At 41.8% G+C, this 15,832-nt stretch overlaps 1 protein-coding gene across 3 annotated transcripts in view; it reads left to right on the forward strand.

Moving 5' to 3' along the window:
- The first annotated feature begins 680 nt into the window (after positions 1 to 680).
- fbn1 (fibrillin 1) overlaps positions 681 to 15,832 on the forward strand; it is a 71,176-nt gene continuing 56,024 nt past the window's right edge. For 2 of the 3 annotated variants that reach the window (XM_078279516.1, XM_078279681.1), the window contains exons 1-6: positions 684 to 996; positions 1,235 to 1,523; positions 3,257 to 3,339; positions 5,349 to 5,447; positions 6,225 to 6,320; positions 7,754 to 7,849. In XM_078279516.1, coding sequence (XP_078135642.1) covers positions 1,333 to 1,523; positions 3,257 to 3,339; positions 5,349 to 5,447; positions 6,225 to 6,320; positions 7,754 to 7,849 — 565 coding nt within the window. In that variant the 5' untranslated portion in view covers positions 684 to 996; positions 1,235 to 1,332. Of the gene's footprint in view, positions 997 to 1,234; positions 1,524 to 3,256; positions 3,340 to 5,348; positions 5,448 to 6,224; positions 6,321 to 7,753; positions 7,850 to 15,832 lie in introns of all 3 variants that reach the window. The other variant, XM_078279598.1, reaches the window with a different exon arrangement.

Below are 15,832 nucleotides of genomic sequence, written 5' to 3' on the forward strand. Positions count from 1 at the left end.
GACATGAAGCAGTGTGTGTGAAAACTATCACTGCACTGGACAAAATTCCTTAAAACATACAGTATGCACAGTGTAAATATGTATAGGACATGATTCAACACTAAATGAAGAAGAATGAAACAGTTTTCATATTTCATTCACTGGAACAAAATTGTGATGTTGTGAAAGTGCCTATTTAAGCATTTACACCTGCAGACTTGATAGGTTATCAGAAAGTGAGAAACCCATAAGCATTTATTAATGGCTACCAACATTTATAACTCATTTCTACCAGATAAGAATAAATACCAGCCAAAGGGATTTTTCAAAACGTTGTTCTTATTTATGACTTATAACTGATCTATCAAGAATGAATACATAATTTATCAACATTAATAAAGCCATTATTTACAACATATTAACAATTTACTTGTTAGAAGATGGTACATGCCACAGTTTACAGTCAAAAGTAAACAGGTGCATTATCTTTAACAATGCACACATCTCAAAGTAGATTACTAATGATTTAACTTTGAGTGTATTAGAAGCTCTATCTTCTTCTTCCCAACTTATCTGGGTTGACTGTAATGTTATTGTTACAGTAAAAGTCCAAGCTAAAGGTCCAGAGCTTAACTTGTGCATTTTTGCACTCAAGCTTTTGTATCGCGAGAGCAGGGGAAGAAAGGGAAAAAAAAGTTTTGGTGAAAGTTGAGCAGAACAGGGATGAGGAAAGAGCTCTGCTGTGAGGGAGAGACACCGTGAGTTTTGCCATTCTCATCCTCTGGAATGCATCAGCTCCTCTAACTTATCTGTGCAAAGTCAACACACAACTGGATGCGCACGAGCAGACTCCAAAAGTTACGATGCGCATCTATTTATAGCAGCTCAGCAAAAGGTTTGAGTGACTTTTTTCCTTCTCCGCAGTTTTCTCCTAAACGTTTATTCAGCAATACCTGCGAGTAAGAGTGAAGTAGTCCTCTGTCGGGTCTGAGGCGAATCTCCTGTTCGGGAGACAAGGTAAAGTAACGATTCCCTCGTGCGCAATTGTGCACATTATCATTCCTACACTGCATGCTTTTGCGACTCTGAGCTGGATGGTTTTCTAACTTAATAATGGTAGAAGTGATATCACACCAGCCACCTCTTAGAGTGCAACAGAGTTGTTTTTTTTCTTTTTGCGCAGCATCTCCTGCTCTCTCCTCTGCGTCTTTTCCAAACTTTTTTTTAATTTTTTTTTTTTCTTATTGTTTTGCAGCTTTGACTCCAGACTGCAGAGGTCGACGGGGCTGGGAAACTAGTTTAGGAGAGTTTGATTCTACCGAGCACTGGAGTTGTATACACTTGAGAGTGGACATGCCGGACAGTAAGTGTAGAGGACGGCTGCTGCAGTTTGTCGTGGCTCTGGTGGCCTTGCTGTCGCTCTGCGCCGAGCTTGGAGACGCTGCAGAGGTGGTGGACACCGAGGACAGCGAGCCGATGACCAAGCAGACCGACTCCAGAGCCAGCAGGGCCAAGAGGAGGGGAGGGTCGGACGTCCTCAGAGGGTAATGTGACTATGATAGTCCCTTTTAGTCCAATTTGGGATTTTTTTTTCTTCTTTTTTTATTCCACTGTACCCCCCCCCCCTTTAATTTATGAGTATCTTGATCCAGGTGTCTGTTCTTCCGTAGAACTTGCTGGTCCTTCATGATCATTGAAGGTCAGAGAGCACCTTTTTTAATAAGGCAGACTGAGAGCCATGAGCGACATTGTCTGTGATGGGAAGTTTGGAGCAACGTTTAGTAATTAAATACTGGCAAGAATATCACATTCCTGCTGACTGCAATAATACATTACATCCAAACAAAGGAGGCCATTGGTCGTGTGTGGCTGTGGCAGAGAGAGGGGGAGAGAGAGAGAGAGAGAGAGAGAGAGAGAGAGAGAGAGAGAGAGAGAGAGTGAGAGAGAGAGTGAGAGACTAACAGCCTAATCCTCTTTCTGGCCAAAAACACCACACCCCAGTTGTGGATAAATCACATCTGCAGCTGTACACAGTGGGTCACTGCTGGAGAGGGTGTGTGTGTGTGTGTGTGTGTGTGTGTGTGTGTGTGTGTGTGTGTGTGTGTGTGTGTGTGTGCGCGCGCGCGCGCGCGTGCGTGTGACAAAAAAAGAAAAGACAGAAAGAAGAGAAGAAAAGAAAAGAAATAATGTCTGTGTCTAGTGATGACAGCAAACAGCTGATGAAGGTCACACGGTAGACAGCTCAATGAGCATTCTCCACAGGCAGTTTTATTTGACATGCTTTAAGTTAATTTATCAGAACATCTGGGTTCAGAGGCAGGAAGTGCATTCAGGCTGCACTGTGTCACGCTGACTTATCAGTATAAGAATGTTTCAGTGATCCAACAGGCTTCATTATTCACCATGCAGATCTGTTTGGAGTTACACTGTACAGTATATACACTGACCCCTGGGTCAATATATGCCCTGTGGTTGGTTACAAATTCACATATGTAGGCCTGTCACAGACCTGTAGGTGGCAGGATGGCCCAGGCGTTCACTTCCATGTCAGATGGAATTTTTTTTTTTTTTTACAGGTGCATCAAATTTCCTAAAACACCTTGTGCAGCATAATATTTTCCTCACCAACAATATTTTGTATTGGGAAATTGGAAAGTATTGGTATTGCCAAATGCTGCATGACAGGCCTTGCCTGACAGTAGCAAGAGCACTGCAAATAGCACACACCATAACACAGTCCAGTGGTTATCTCAGGGGTCACTAGATAATTGTGAAATACTTCATAGTTTTTCCTATTTAGGACTAAAAAGTCATAAGTAGGGTCACAAGCAAAAAATGTGTACTGTAGTGTTGTTGCAAAAGATGTAATAGATACATATAAGATAGACATGTAGTAGACCTGCAGTGGACATTTTATGCTTTTGTTTGGGGGGGGGTCTGTGAAAATATAATTTTAGTATTTTGGGAGGGGCTGTGTGTTTGCTATTCCTACAAACATCACTGTAATTTTTAGTGACATGGAAGTGACCTTGTGATGACTGGATTTTGATCCTGTTGAAGTGTCTTTGAGCAATCTACTATTAATCCTAATGCGTCTGATGAGGTGTTTTGCAGTAGGGGGGTCAAGAAACAGGATATTTTATTCTTATAGTATATGGATCAGTAATCATTGAGCTTCCATTAGTACTGGTCTATATGTATTTAATGGACCTGACTTAAGAGGGATCTGAACTGTGTGACATGGATTATTGACCCTTTGATGCTGCGTCTTCCACAGACCAAATGTGTGTGGCTCAAGGAACAATGCCTACTGCTGCCCAGGCTGGAAGACTCTGACTGGAGGAAACCAGTGCATTGTTCGTGAGTATCACCTCCATTCCTCTACCGTTGTAAATTCAAGTCTGGTAGAACTTTGAGTAACTGCACGTTACATAAACTGAAAATTGCTACTTTGTTGGAAAAAAACTCTAAAGGCTACACACCGGGGCGATAATCGGCCGTTGGACAGTCTGGCGAGGTCAGTGACTCGAGTCTGTTCGGTGTGTTCCGTGCCGTCGTCCGTTGGAGGAGCCGTCGGCCTTCATTTTGGCCGACGTGACATGCTCAGTCGGAGATAGGGCAGTCGGGACTCACCCGGAAATGGCAAGCGGGATGACCGTGACTAAGCCTCTCAAAATCTGACGAAAATGTTTTAAACTGATCTTTGTCGATCTGAAATGAAGACAGATTCAGCAACTGCATGGCCTATTTCTCGCTTAAAATGTTTTCAGAAACACGTTTCAGTGAACTATTTTAGTAAAATATGAAATCGTATTTTGAATGAGTCGCTATTAATGGCCGGTTGAAAAATCCAAAATCCGGAAGCAGTAGCCAGACCCACGTGATGTGTTTGTCCAATCAGCTGCCGGTTTTCATTTTTTGGGCGACAATACAGATTAGCGCGCCTGCTGTTATGGAGACGTATTACGTCTCGTCGCTTTGGTGTGTTCCGAGGCATTTTTTTGACCAACTCGGGGAGACTGATCAGTCCAACTGCCTTTTCTGCCAACGGTCGGCCGTCTGGTTGGTCTGTAATGGCCTTAACAGGATGACTCCTTCAGACCAGACTTGAATATCCATTAATTAGCAGCACATAAGAATTTGATTCATTCTCATTCTTGAACAGTATCTAATTAATATAGCAGGAATAAAATGCAATATTATTGTGAGTATATGACTTTATTAACTTTATTAGGGATGTATGGTGAGTCTGTCATACAACAAACTTGTAATTTTAAAATAATGAACAATCATTGATGATACTGACTGCCAACACTTTCAGAAGTTTTGTTCAAAGTTTGAACAGGATGTTTGACAGGTTTAAAAATAAGCTACCGGTTATTGTCCACTTGTTCAAAACCACATTACAGTTTCAATAATTATTGGAATATTGAAATACTCCAAAAAACGTTATCTGATGCAAAATAATAAAAACAAGTACATGCTTTCTAGATGGTAATTATTTCTTGATTGATTGTTATCTGACTCACCTGTTATTACAATGTGTTGGTGTGGCTAATAATGGCAGTAAGCTGACATAAAACAAGTGGGAATTGGTCTTTATAGTTTTGTTCCATTTCTTCTGGAAGTGTAGTAGAAGTAGAAGTGGTTTCTTTTTCTGGTTTCCTCTCTCTTGCTCTCTCTCTCTCTCTCTCTCTCTCTCTCTCTCTCTCTCTCTCTCTCTCTCTCTCTCTCTCTCTCCCTCTCTTTCTCAGTAGACAGGAAGGTCTGAGAGGCAGTAGAGTTGTGTGTTTGCAGTCCGGCTGCTTGGCTGGCCGGATGCCTGTCGTGGCTCTAATGACATTGTTTAGCAGTGGGGTTCAGGGAGTAGGGGTCAGTGGCTGGACTCTACCTGATGGGAGCTAGGGGCAAAGGACCATGCCAAAAACAGTCTGTGGGAGAGAGAACAACTGAGCGAAAAACAGCCAGTTCCAACTGAAAACACACACTAGTACACATTTAAAGAAGAAATAGCTTGATGCTGTTGCCATGTGGGCTTCTATAACTAAACCATGATGAGGGTTAAAAGGACGGTTTGGCCATATTTGGACTGTGGTCTGTTTGGGTTTTGAAATATTCTAGATAAGAGTTCAGTATGAGGTTTAAATCAGGGCCTAAGTTTCCCCAAATTAAATTCAAAACTGAAATTCAAAACCTGCAGTGAGGCTGACAAGCAACAGATTCATAACATGAATTTCCTCTCAAGCACAACCAAGACAAATCCTGACACCATTAAGTTATTGAAATTGTTGTTATTGTTATTTTATTTTGCACCTGACAAACAACATTTTTTTATGTTGTTTGACTGAGTGTCATGTTCCTCTTTGCAGCGATCTGCCGGAGTTCATGTGGAGATGGTTTTTGCTCCAGACCCAACATGTGCACCTGCCCCAACGGCCAGACCGCCCCATCCTGTGGATCCAAGTCAGGTCGTTAAACAGCACCTCCCCTTTTTCCAGGCAGTGGACTCCTTTGAACGAGCTGTAATCTGAAGAAAAAACATTTTACCATGCAGTAACAATAATGACAAGCAGTGACAGATGAAAGATTATAGAAAACATACAGTCTTGTCATATCTTTTTCACGATAGGATAAAAGTGAAAGAGATTATAATTTGCTCAGATTGTTTTGAGATCAGACCACACTGGCCCATTTGCATCTTTTTTCTTAGATGTTTTCTTCTCCTCATCATGAGTTATGATCATGAACTAGCATGGCACAAAAATATGAGATACTAAGCCAACGAACCTCCTAAAAACATCCCTTAAAACGGCTTCAAGCAATTGATATATGTTGCAATCACGTTCTTGCAAACAGTGGTCAATCTCGTGGGTGTGTGTGTGTGTGTGTGTGTGTGTGTGTGTGTGTGTGTGCGTGTGCGTGTGCGTGTGCGTGTGCTTTGGAAGACATCCACAGTCAACATCTCCTCCATGTTGCTGTTCTTGCAGCTCACAGCGCTTCAACCCAATGCGCTCATCTGTTTGCACACCACAAATTTGTAGGAAATTATATCTGAACATGACTTTCGAGTTCAGAGTGCATTCTGTTGATGTTGTAAATCTAATATGCAGCGTATGTTTGTTTACTCTGAATTTAATTCCCAACATTGCTCTGTGTGTGTCTGTTTGTATTGTTATGTTAGTTTACTCTGAATTTAACTCCCAACATTGCTCTGTGTGTGTCTGTTTGTATTGTTGTGCCCACAGTCCAGCACTGTAATATTCGGTGTATGAATGGGGGAACATGTGCTGAGGACAACTGCCAGTGTCAGAAAGGCTACGTGGGAAACCACTGTGGTCAACGTAAGGATTGTCCTGAAAAATCCAAAAGACCGCTGTGACACACTTTTACATGATTTAAGATTTAAGACAAAGATATATAACCTCCATTTCCTAATGCTTGTCCTTGTGTTTATTGTTAATTAGCAAATGTTGGCATACTATCACGCTAAACTAAGATGTGAGCATGTTAAACATTAGGCATGCTAGACATCAGCATGTTAGCATTGTCATTGTGGGCGTGTTGCCATGCCAACGTTAGCATTTAGCTCAAAGCTGCTGTGCCCAAGTACAGCCAAGGGGGTAAGCGAGGGTCTGGCAAGCGTAGCTCCTATGGCGCCATTTTGATGCTAACAAGCACTCACCCGCCGTTAGCATTTCTATTGACTGCCATTCATTTTGACGTCACTTTGACAGTGAATAACTTTACATATGAAGCGTTTAAAGACTTTACTTGTCAATTGTTTATTTCTAAAAAAACACGACAATGTATAAAAGGCTCCATTACCTTGTACCTCACGTTATGGCTCCGTAGCAGACGTTTTTGTAAAAATAGGCTAACGATTGTGTCATAACCACGCGACTTACTGTCGCACAGTAGAGGAATTACCGTATAGTACAGGAGAAGCTCGCAGGCAGTTTTGACTTACATTAGCTGTTTAAATTTAATTACTAATGTTAACTAGCATTTTAGTTAGCAATAATTAGCCTGTGCCTATGTTATCTCCTTACATATACCTACGCTCTCCGTCTCTGCAAGATTCGGAATGATTGATATTTCTCTTGGCACAGCTACCAGAAGACTTCCAACTTTCAGACAGGTTGCTCACGTCACATCTATGTAGTCAAGCTCAGTTGGAGGCTGCGCAGTAACGCTCAGCCCTCACTGGAAAAGTGCTTCTAATATCCTTCACTGGTCTCCGTCCAGAGCAACGGGATCTGTTGGTCCATTTCTTTAACTGTCTATGAGTACAGCCCCTCAGAGCTGCTAGATTGTTGTAGTTTTGGCCATCCTTTCTATTAGTAATAACAACTCTGTATTTACCAAGTTATTTGCTGAGACATGCTCATGGCCACATTTCTGAAATGAAGTGCGTTGAGGCGAGAAACGTGCAGTCTGATGAGACGACTTATTTGGAAGGTGTAATGAAGGATTATTTACAGCATTTCAGGTTTTACCTCCAAATAAAGTGGTTTAGGTAATGTGCCTGTAGCTAATGTGTCTGTAGCTTGTCTGATCAATGGCTGCTCTGTTTGTTGTCTGACTTCTTTTTAGCGATGTCATCATGTTCACAGGTCTCTGTAATTAATTTAGGGACTGCAATGTTACCGTAACCAATAGAAATGACTGCCAAAATGTTGTTTAAACCAGAAATAAATTTAATTCTTTGTAACTCACTGTCGTGTCCTCATGTCAGTGTTGTGTCATTGTTTGTTTTTCTCTCTTTTCTTTCCAGCGGTTTGTGAAAATGGCTGTCTCAATGGAGGAAGGTGTGTGGCTCCCAACAGATGTGTGTGTACCTATGGCTTCACCGGGGCTCAGTGTGAGAGAGGTAATGAGCGCCACACTTGCAGTACTCCGCATTTCTCTTGCTCATCTTACCTCACACTGTCACTATGCTCTACTTTCACTACTCACTACTGCTAAAGTGGTTTTCAAAGCCACACGGGCTGCTTTTGTGAAAATGTGACTCAATGCTGAATGGCGGTTGTTTTTTGTGACTGAAAACAATTCCTGCTTAGTCATGCCACCGGCTCCAGGAATGTGGTTTGTTGTGGAACATTTGCATGTCAAGCTTGTCCATTATTTTCCACATCTGCTCTCAAACGATGCTGTGGGGAATGTAATGTCTTTCTAAATGTGCGGTGTTTGTTAACTGAAGACCTCCCAACCTCCTGTGGTTGCTCTCTGGCACATGTGAGCCAAGACTCCAAAGTATACAAGCACACTCAAACCGAGAGTGGCCTGCGTTTGTTTGTGAGTGAAACATGCGTATGTGTATATGTGTTTTGTGTATGTGCTGGGGGTCTGTGATGGTTATGACCTGTGGAGGTCCAAGGGCTGACCTTGTAAAGCTAATATTTGGATTGGCCGCAGTACTCCTAATTAGTAACGTCCCTTTTAACAAGGCCATGCTTCAGAGGCCTGTCTGTCAGGTCCGAATGAGGACCTGAGGTCCGAATGAGGTCCCTTTAGTTGACGTCAGTGTTTTCTTCAAGTAATGGGACTTAGTTGACTTCAGTGTTTTCTTCAAGTAATGGGACCCTATCTGGTTGCCTGGTAGCACCAGGTCTTATCTGCTGAAGCACACTTCTACATGTTGTGACTTTGGTTTCCACTCTTTCCTGTGGAAGCTTGGCCAAAGGGTTTTTTGAGACGTTTGAGTGTAACAGATGTGGACAGGGTGTGAAGACAGACAACTTCAGCTGACGGTCTTCCGAGATTTATTTGCTCTGCAGAAGACAATATCACATTAATTGGCTTCTGGTCTACTGTTTCCTACTATCCGCACCTCTGCTCCTCAGCAATACAAGACGGTACTGTGTCAGAGTGATCTCATTTTCTACCATACATACATAAAATCACATTACAGTATAGCATCTCATTCAACTCTTAGTGTGCACATTGCTAGCCAACAGAAACAATTAGAATATACGGGGAAAACCATACTTGAATTATAACAATATATGTGACAAACATGAACCAATGTTTTTATACTTTCTAACAGTTTCAGTAGGCAAAATTAAACAGTACGTGGGCTTGGGTGACTGCACAGATAACAAAAAGAGTATAACATCTAACAAAGAGATACACATACCTGCAGAAAACAATATCACATTAATTGGCTTCTGGTCTACTGTTTCCTACTATCCGCACCTCTGCTCCTAAACATTAAATAACAGGATTTACACACTCAAAATGGACTGTAGAGCCTCCGTTATTTACATTACACAGTAACAGCGCGAAAATGGCGCGAAAAGAAAAAGAGTTAAACAAAGCATCGTTAAAGCTTATATTTAACCGCAAAAACGGCACAAAACAGCTAGTTAATATCGTATTAACTTCGAGACAATAAATATTGAAAGGTCACAACACAATTTTCAAAGAAAACAATAAAATAGCGCAGCAGCATTTTACACGCAACCTACCTCAGCAATACAAGACGGTGTTGTGAGGAGGAAACGGAAGCTACGGCAACTTAGGAGGTACAATAGAGGCTCAGTGCAGCAACAACATCTCTGCAGGAAATAGCAATGTGATAAATAAATTAAACTCAATAAGATAAAATTCACAAATACCCAACAAATCCTTAAATGATGATTCAGATATGATTAAAATGTAATTAAACATAAATTAGAAATTAGAATTAATAAAGTGCATTTTTAACTCCGCTACATGAGGAATTCAAATTAGGCGCACGGTATCTTCTAGATGTTCATATTTTTCAGGGAACACAATGAATCTCTGAAATGCTCTGCTGTTGTGCCTTGTGTTTTTGTTTCTGATGAAGAAATGATTTATGGGCAAAGGATTTTACCACATCTGGTTTTAAAACTTGCCATAATTTGCCATGTTAGGTGACAAACATGCAACTGGCCACTCACTGTCTGCTGCTTTATGATTGGTCATTTCTTTTCTGCTATAGTAATGGTGTTGTTCTATGAAAGAAACAGGCAGTCTTTCTTTCTTTGTGTGTGTATGTGTGTGTGTGTGTGTGTGTGTGTGGGAACAGCCGCTTGGAGACTAACTTCCATCTTCTGTCATTCACATCCAAGATTTAGATATGCCTTAACTGGCCAGTGCAGGGTGTAATTATGCTTTTACATTTATAATTGATTAGTCGTTTCGATCATTTATTTAGTAAAAATGCCAAATATTTTCTGGATGCAGCAACTCTATATTGAGGATGTGCTGCTGTTTCTGTTTTGAACCATTATTAATCTTCTTTGGGTTCATTATTTATTTTGGCTTCATTATTAATACTATTTGGGTTTTGGACTGTTAGTCAAACAAAACAAGCTATTTGAAGATGTCATGTTTGGCTCTGGGTACTTGTGGTTGGCATTAGTCACGATTTTGTCACATTTTACTGACTCAATATTATTATTACATTTTATTGACCTGTTAATCATAGCATATCAATAAGGAAAATAATCAGTATTTGCAGCCCTGTTAATGTATCAGTTATTTGGTCCTTCATCTTGCATTGGGTTGCACCAAGAGAGGTAGAGAAAGTAGGCCAAAGGATACAGTGGCGTTTTGGGTTAAGTTATCTTAACTGGAATTTCCTTGGCTAGTATCCATCACCTCTCAAGGGAACGCCATTGTGCTCTTACACAAACACAAGCGCATGCATAAAGTGCATGTGTACATACATCCGTACGCACATGCAAAACCCTACACTGTTTTTAATGCAATTTACAGAACCGTGCCCCATTATGGCTTGGTCTTATCACATCAGCAAGAACACAAGGTTTTCCACAAACACATGATCTGACCAGGGGAGAAGTACCTGCATTCAGGACTCAGTGGTTTCCTTGGGTGTGGAAAGATCCTGGTGCAATCAGGGCTCAACATAAACACATTACTAATGCAGAGCTGTGTGACTTTGAGCTGTGTGCTGGTGACTGGTGATCTGCTGACCAGTGTTCCCACCACCCGGCACAGCTAACTGCAGTGGAAATGCAGCCTGGTACATCAACGTGTTCTTTGTTGGTTACAAATGCGATTTAGGTCAGAATGTGGGATTGGTGAGATCCATCCAAACTGCTGCTGATTGCACGCAGGGTTCTTTGCTCCTGCTGCAGTCATTTAGCAATAAAGTCGAGCTTTCGGTGTGACGCCATTTAGTTCATTGGGAAGGTGGTGAAATACTGGCCTGAAACGTGGCAACACGTGAGTTACACAGTCAATAAGTCAGCAGCCAGAGCCCAACAGGGAAGTTGGTCAGTCAGCTGAGGGTCTCTCTTGTCTCTTAATGCCTCACTGACTTTTCCCTATCAGGCTCTGTTCTAGCCCAATGCAAACCTCAGTAGTTAGATAACACAGTGTGTGTGGGTCTGTGTGTGTGTGTGTGTGTGTGTGTGTGTGTGTGTGTGTGTGTTTGAGTGCATGCTCAACTTGTTAGTCCTGGGAGGATGGAGAAATCTGCTGACGGGCCAATAGGGAAGGTCCCACCCAGATATAAGACCCCATAACACATGCATGGAAACACACACAAACACATGCATACATGGATGCATGTGAACAAATTACGCATATGTTAGGGCATGTAAGGATGCTGTGAACACCATCTGCGAGGTGTAGACTGGGGAAGGTGCATATGGAAACTGGAGAGATTTTTGTGTGCGTGAATGTGTACAAACACTTTGGAGTTAATCCAGGAAATTCTTTTGACCCACTTTCCAGCGGGCTTCCCTCCTGTACCCACTGAGGCTGTTGTTGGGCATAAAATTACCGGTCAATGAGGAAGCCAACATTTCCATTGTGTTCAAAAAGTTACTGAACCTCGGGCGCCCAGATAGCTCAGTTGGTAGAGCGGGTGTCCATATCTAGAGGTTTACTCCTCGACGCAGCGGGCTCAGGTTCGACTTTGACCTGTGGCCCTTTGCTGCATGTCATTCCCCCTCTCTCTCCCCTTTCATTTCTTCAGCTGTCCTGTCAATAAATGCCTAAAAATGCCCAAAAAATAATCTTAAAAAAAAAGAAAAAAAGTTACTGAACCTCTGCACTGACAAAATATCACCTACTAATGAGAGTCACAACAAGCTGTCTGCTCCCATATTAACATGCATGTTTACTGAAGCAGCTACCATAATATGCAAAAAGTGTTTCCAAAAGTAGAGCACTAAAGCAAAAATAAGAGCAGCATTTTTGTCTGTTTTGAGATCATCTCTGGCTAGACTACGGATGAGGGGCTGGGACATTGGCTGAGATACTGTGTGTGTGTGTGTGTGTGTGTGTGTGTGTGTGTGTGTGTGTGTGTGTGTGTGTGTGTGTGTGTGTGTGTGTGTGTGTATGTGTGAACATGTGCGATTGCTCCCAGATGTACAGGACATGGGTGGATCCCCCAGCTGTATGCAGTTCACAGAAAGACAGTAAGATGACAGATGAAATGACACCACTTTCACCCTACAGCTGTCCGCCTCTCCCTGTTTACCTCAGCTGCCTGTTTAAGTGCTGCCCTTGTATTTGCTTTATTTCATGCTCAGATCTGTGTTTTTAGTGTTTGCTCTTCTCCACTAACAGCTGTAATGAGCAAGTATTATGTCAGATGGATTATGTGTGGCAGCCCAACAATAATAACACATAAACCTTAATCAGATGAAAAGAGAAACTTGAGTTCTTTATGCAGTCTGCTGTACTCAGCTTATATGGGCGCCATGTAAAATCTTTCCATAGTTCCTGTAATTGCTTTTTTCCTATACACATGTATACCTTTGTTGTTGCAGGTAAGGCACATAATGAAGGCTTCAAGTAGATACCTGGCAACTAGTTGGGTTTGTTGTTTCAAAGCAAATGTCATTGAAAGCAGTGGTGGAAGAAGTATTCAGATCCCTTACTTATGTAAAAGTAGAAAATACAACAATGTTAAATATTCCATTATTGGTAAAAGTACAGGAGACTTAATTAAGTTTCACTAGTGAAATTACTTATTTTGCAGAATGGCCCTTTTGAGAGTGTTATAAATTACTGATAAATAGACTTTTAAAGGAATAGTTTCACATTTTAGGAAAGTGCAATCATTAGCTTTATTGCCTAGAGATAATAAGAATGATACCACTGTCATATCTGTCTGTTAAATATGAAGCTTAGTTTAGCAACAGCTAGCCTGGCTCTATCTGAAAGTAACAAAATTGCCTACCTGGACCACTAAAGTTAACTAATTTACAGGCGGTTATGTGCACGACTATGTAAGACTAGTCTCACATTGCTGGACCTATGTCCACAGCGCTGTGGAGTAAGGTCTGACTACTCCAGACATACATTCTGGGATAGGAGGAAAAAACACTCTGGGTTGTTTGCATTTCTTTAAACAAATCTCAATCGTCTTGAGTGGCGCTAAGCTCTGGACGCAGTGGCGGTGCCTCTGCAAAATAGTCTCGGGAAGGAACTTGTTTTGGTGGAACATTTGCACCCCACAAAAGAAAACACCACATACAATATTAAATGAAGTTAACTGTAAAACAATACAATAACGTGAGCTATTTAAATTAGCTGGATACATGGTTAAACGTAATTTGCTCTTATCAGTGAATCGCCGAGTGTACTCTGTCCATAATCCCCCCCAATCGGTCCTAAAACGTCCCAGTTAGATATTAAATGCTGTAAACATATTCTTTCTAAATCTTTACAATCAATCCCCAAGAACCAAGCAGGCCTGCCTTATTGCATGATCCATATTTTCTTTGAACTTTTTTCCATTTTCAGCATGTAGCTTGCTAGCTCAAAGTTTGTTGTCGTTTCTCGAAGTGAAGGGAATGGCAACACACACAGAGAGTGGAAACGGAGGGACAATTACCCTGGAAATATACTTCCGATGATCCAGACTAATGTAAGACAGACTGACCTTTAGACAGAGCCAGGCTAGCTGTTTCCAGCCTTCATGCTACTGTATGCTAACCTAACCGGCTACTGGAGGTAGCTTTATTTACTTTACAGACATGAGAGTGTATCAATCTTCTCATCTAACTCTTGGTAAGAAGGTGAAGAAGCGTATTTCACAAAATACAAAAAAAACAACAACTATATCCTAAATGTTGTAACTGGTCCAACCAGCGCTATGCCAAACTTGTTGTACTAGTACTATATATTTCAGGTAGTTATGTTACAATGCATCATATGTTTAGCTTGTGTTTAGCATGCAACTTAATCTTCAAAGTAGCAAGTACTAACTTTCTGGTAGCTCTAAAATCAATGTAGTGGATTCAATGGTAAATGGACTGCATTTATAAAGCCCTTTTCTAGTCCTAGCGACCACTCAAAGCGCTTTATACTACAGGTAGCATTCACCCACCGATAGCGCAGCATCAGGAGCAATTTGGGGTTCAGTATCTTACCCAAGGACACTTCGAACCATCGACCTTCCGATTGGCAGACGTCCGCTCTACCTCCTGAGCCACAGCCGCCCCCATTTTTTTAAGAAGTACAATATTTCCCTCTGAAATGTCGTGGGGTAGAGGTTGGCCAAAATGGAGATTACTCAAGTAAAGTGCAAATAACTCAAAACTGTACTTCAGTAAATGTACTTTGTTACTTTTCACCACTGTGCGGACGGAGAAGTAAACTAAGAATCAAAAGCATTTGGTCTCCAGTAGAGCCTGAGTAGGAGGGAGTGAGAAAGTAAAGAAGAAATGACCCAGTTCTGTTTCACACAGTGCTGGTGCCAGAGGCGGAGAGACCGTGGAGGCTGTGGTGCACGTGACGGGTCTGGGCTGGGCCCCGGTCCACACGGGAAACGCACAATGTCTCGTTTGTTTTAAACGACTGCGCTGTTGGAACTGGTCTCCCTCTTTCCTCTCCCTGTCTGTTGTCTGCCGTGAAATGTGGAAATGATTTTTGTTTTTGGATCTCGGCCAGATTCTTTTGGAAGTTTTTCCCTCTCTCTTTCTCTCTGTTGCTATCTCTGTTTCACCATCTTCCAATCCTTCACCTGATATGATTCGGTGATTTCAATGAATCTGTGGGGAGTTTTCTAACTAAGGAGTGGTGTTTGGAGAGATGATGAAGTGAGGGGATAAATAAATGCAAGCAGTGGGATCAAGGGACCAGTTTGAAGGGGAGGAGAGGTGAATAATCTCGACGGAGGGACTTTCTTCACACTCTTGAGCTCATATTTATTATAAGCTATTTAGTTTTAATTCTAGGCTGCTGTAGCTAGTGTGGAAATCACCTACTGTGTTCCACAGGCACGCCCTGTCAGTCAGCCTCTGCCAGCCTTGGGATGATGACCTATTCCCTAGATGGTGTATAACTAGAAAAATGATAAAAGGCAGCACACTACATGGTGAATGTGTCACATTGCCTTTAAAACACAATACAGGTAATACTGATGATCATATCACATGTGCACCAGACCGATTTTTCATTGTCTCTATGTCTTTGCTTATTCTAGCTTGTGTCTATTACTCTCCCACACAACTTTAAAAGGTTTTCCAGACCCTTTATCTATCTCTGCTTTTCTCTATCACACACACACACACACACACACACACACACACACACACACACACACACACACACACACACACACACACACACACACACACACACAGGTTTGTGGCACTATCTTTGTGGGGACCTGTCATTGACATAATGCATTCCCTAGCCCCTTACCCTAACCTTAACCATTACAACTAAATACCTAACCTTAACCCTTACCCTCACCCTAACCATAACCTAATTCTATCCTTAATCCTACAACCAAGTCTTAACCCTCAAACAGCCCTTTAAACTTGTGGGGTCCAGCATTTTGGCCCCACAAAGCTGTCGGGACCCCACAAGTATACTTGACTCCCGGTTTTTGGACCCCACA

The sequence above is a fragment of the Sander vitreus genome, chromosome 1, assembly GCF_031162955.1.
Source record: "Sander vitreus isolate 19-12246 chromosome 1, sanVit1, whole genome shotgun sequence".
NCBI classification, from domain to species: domain Eukaryota; kingdom Metazoa; phylum Chordata; class Actinopteri; order Perciformes; family Percidae; genus Sander; species Sander vitreus.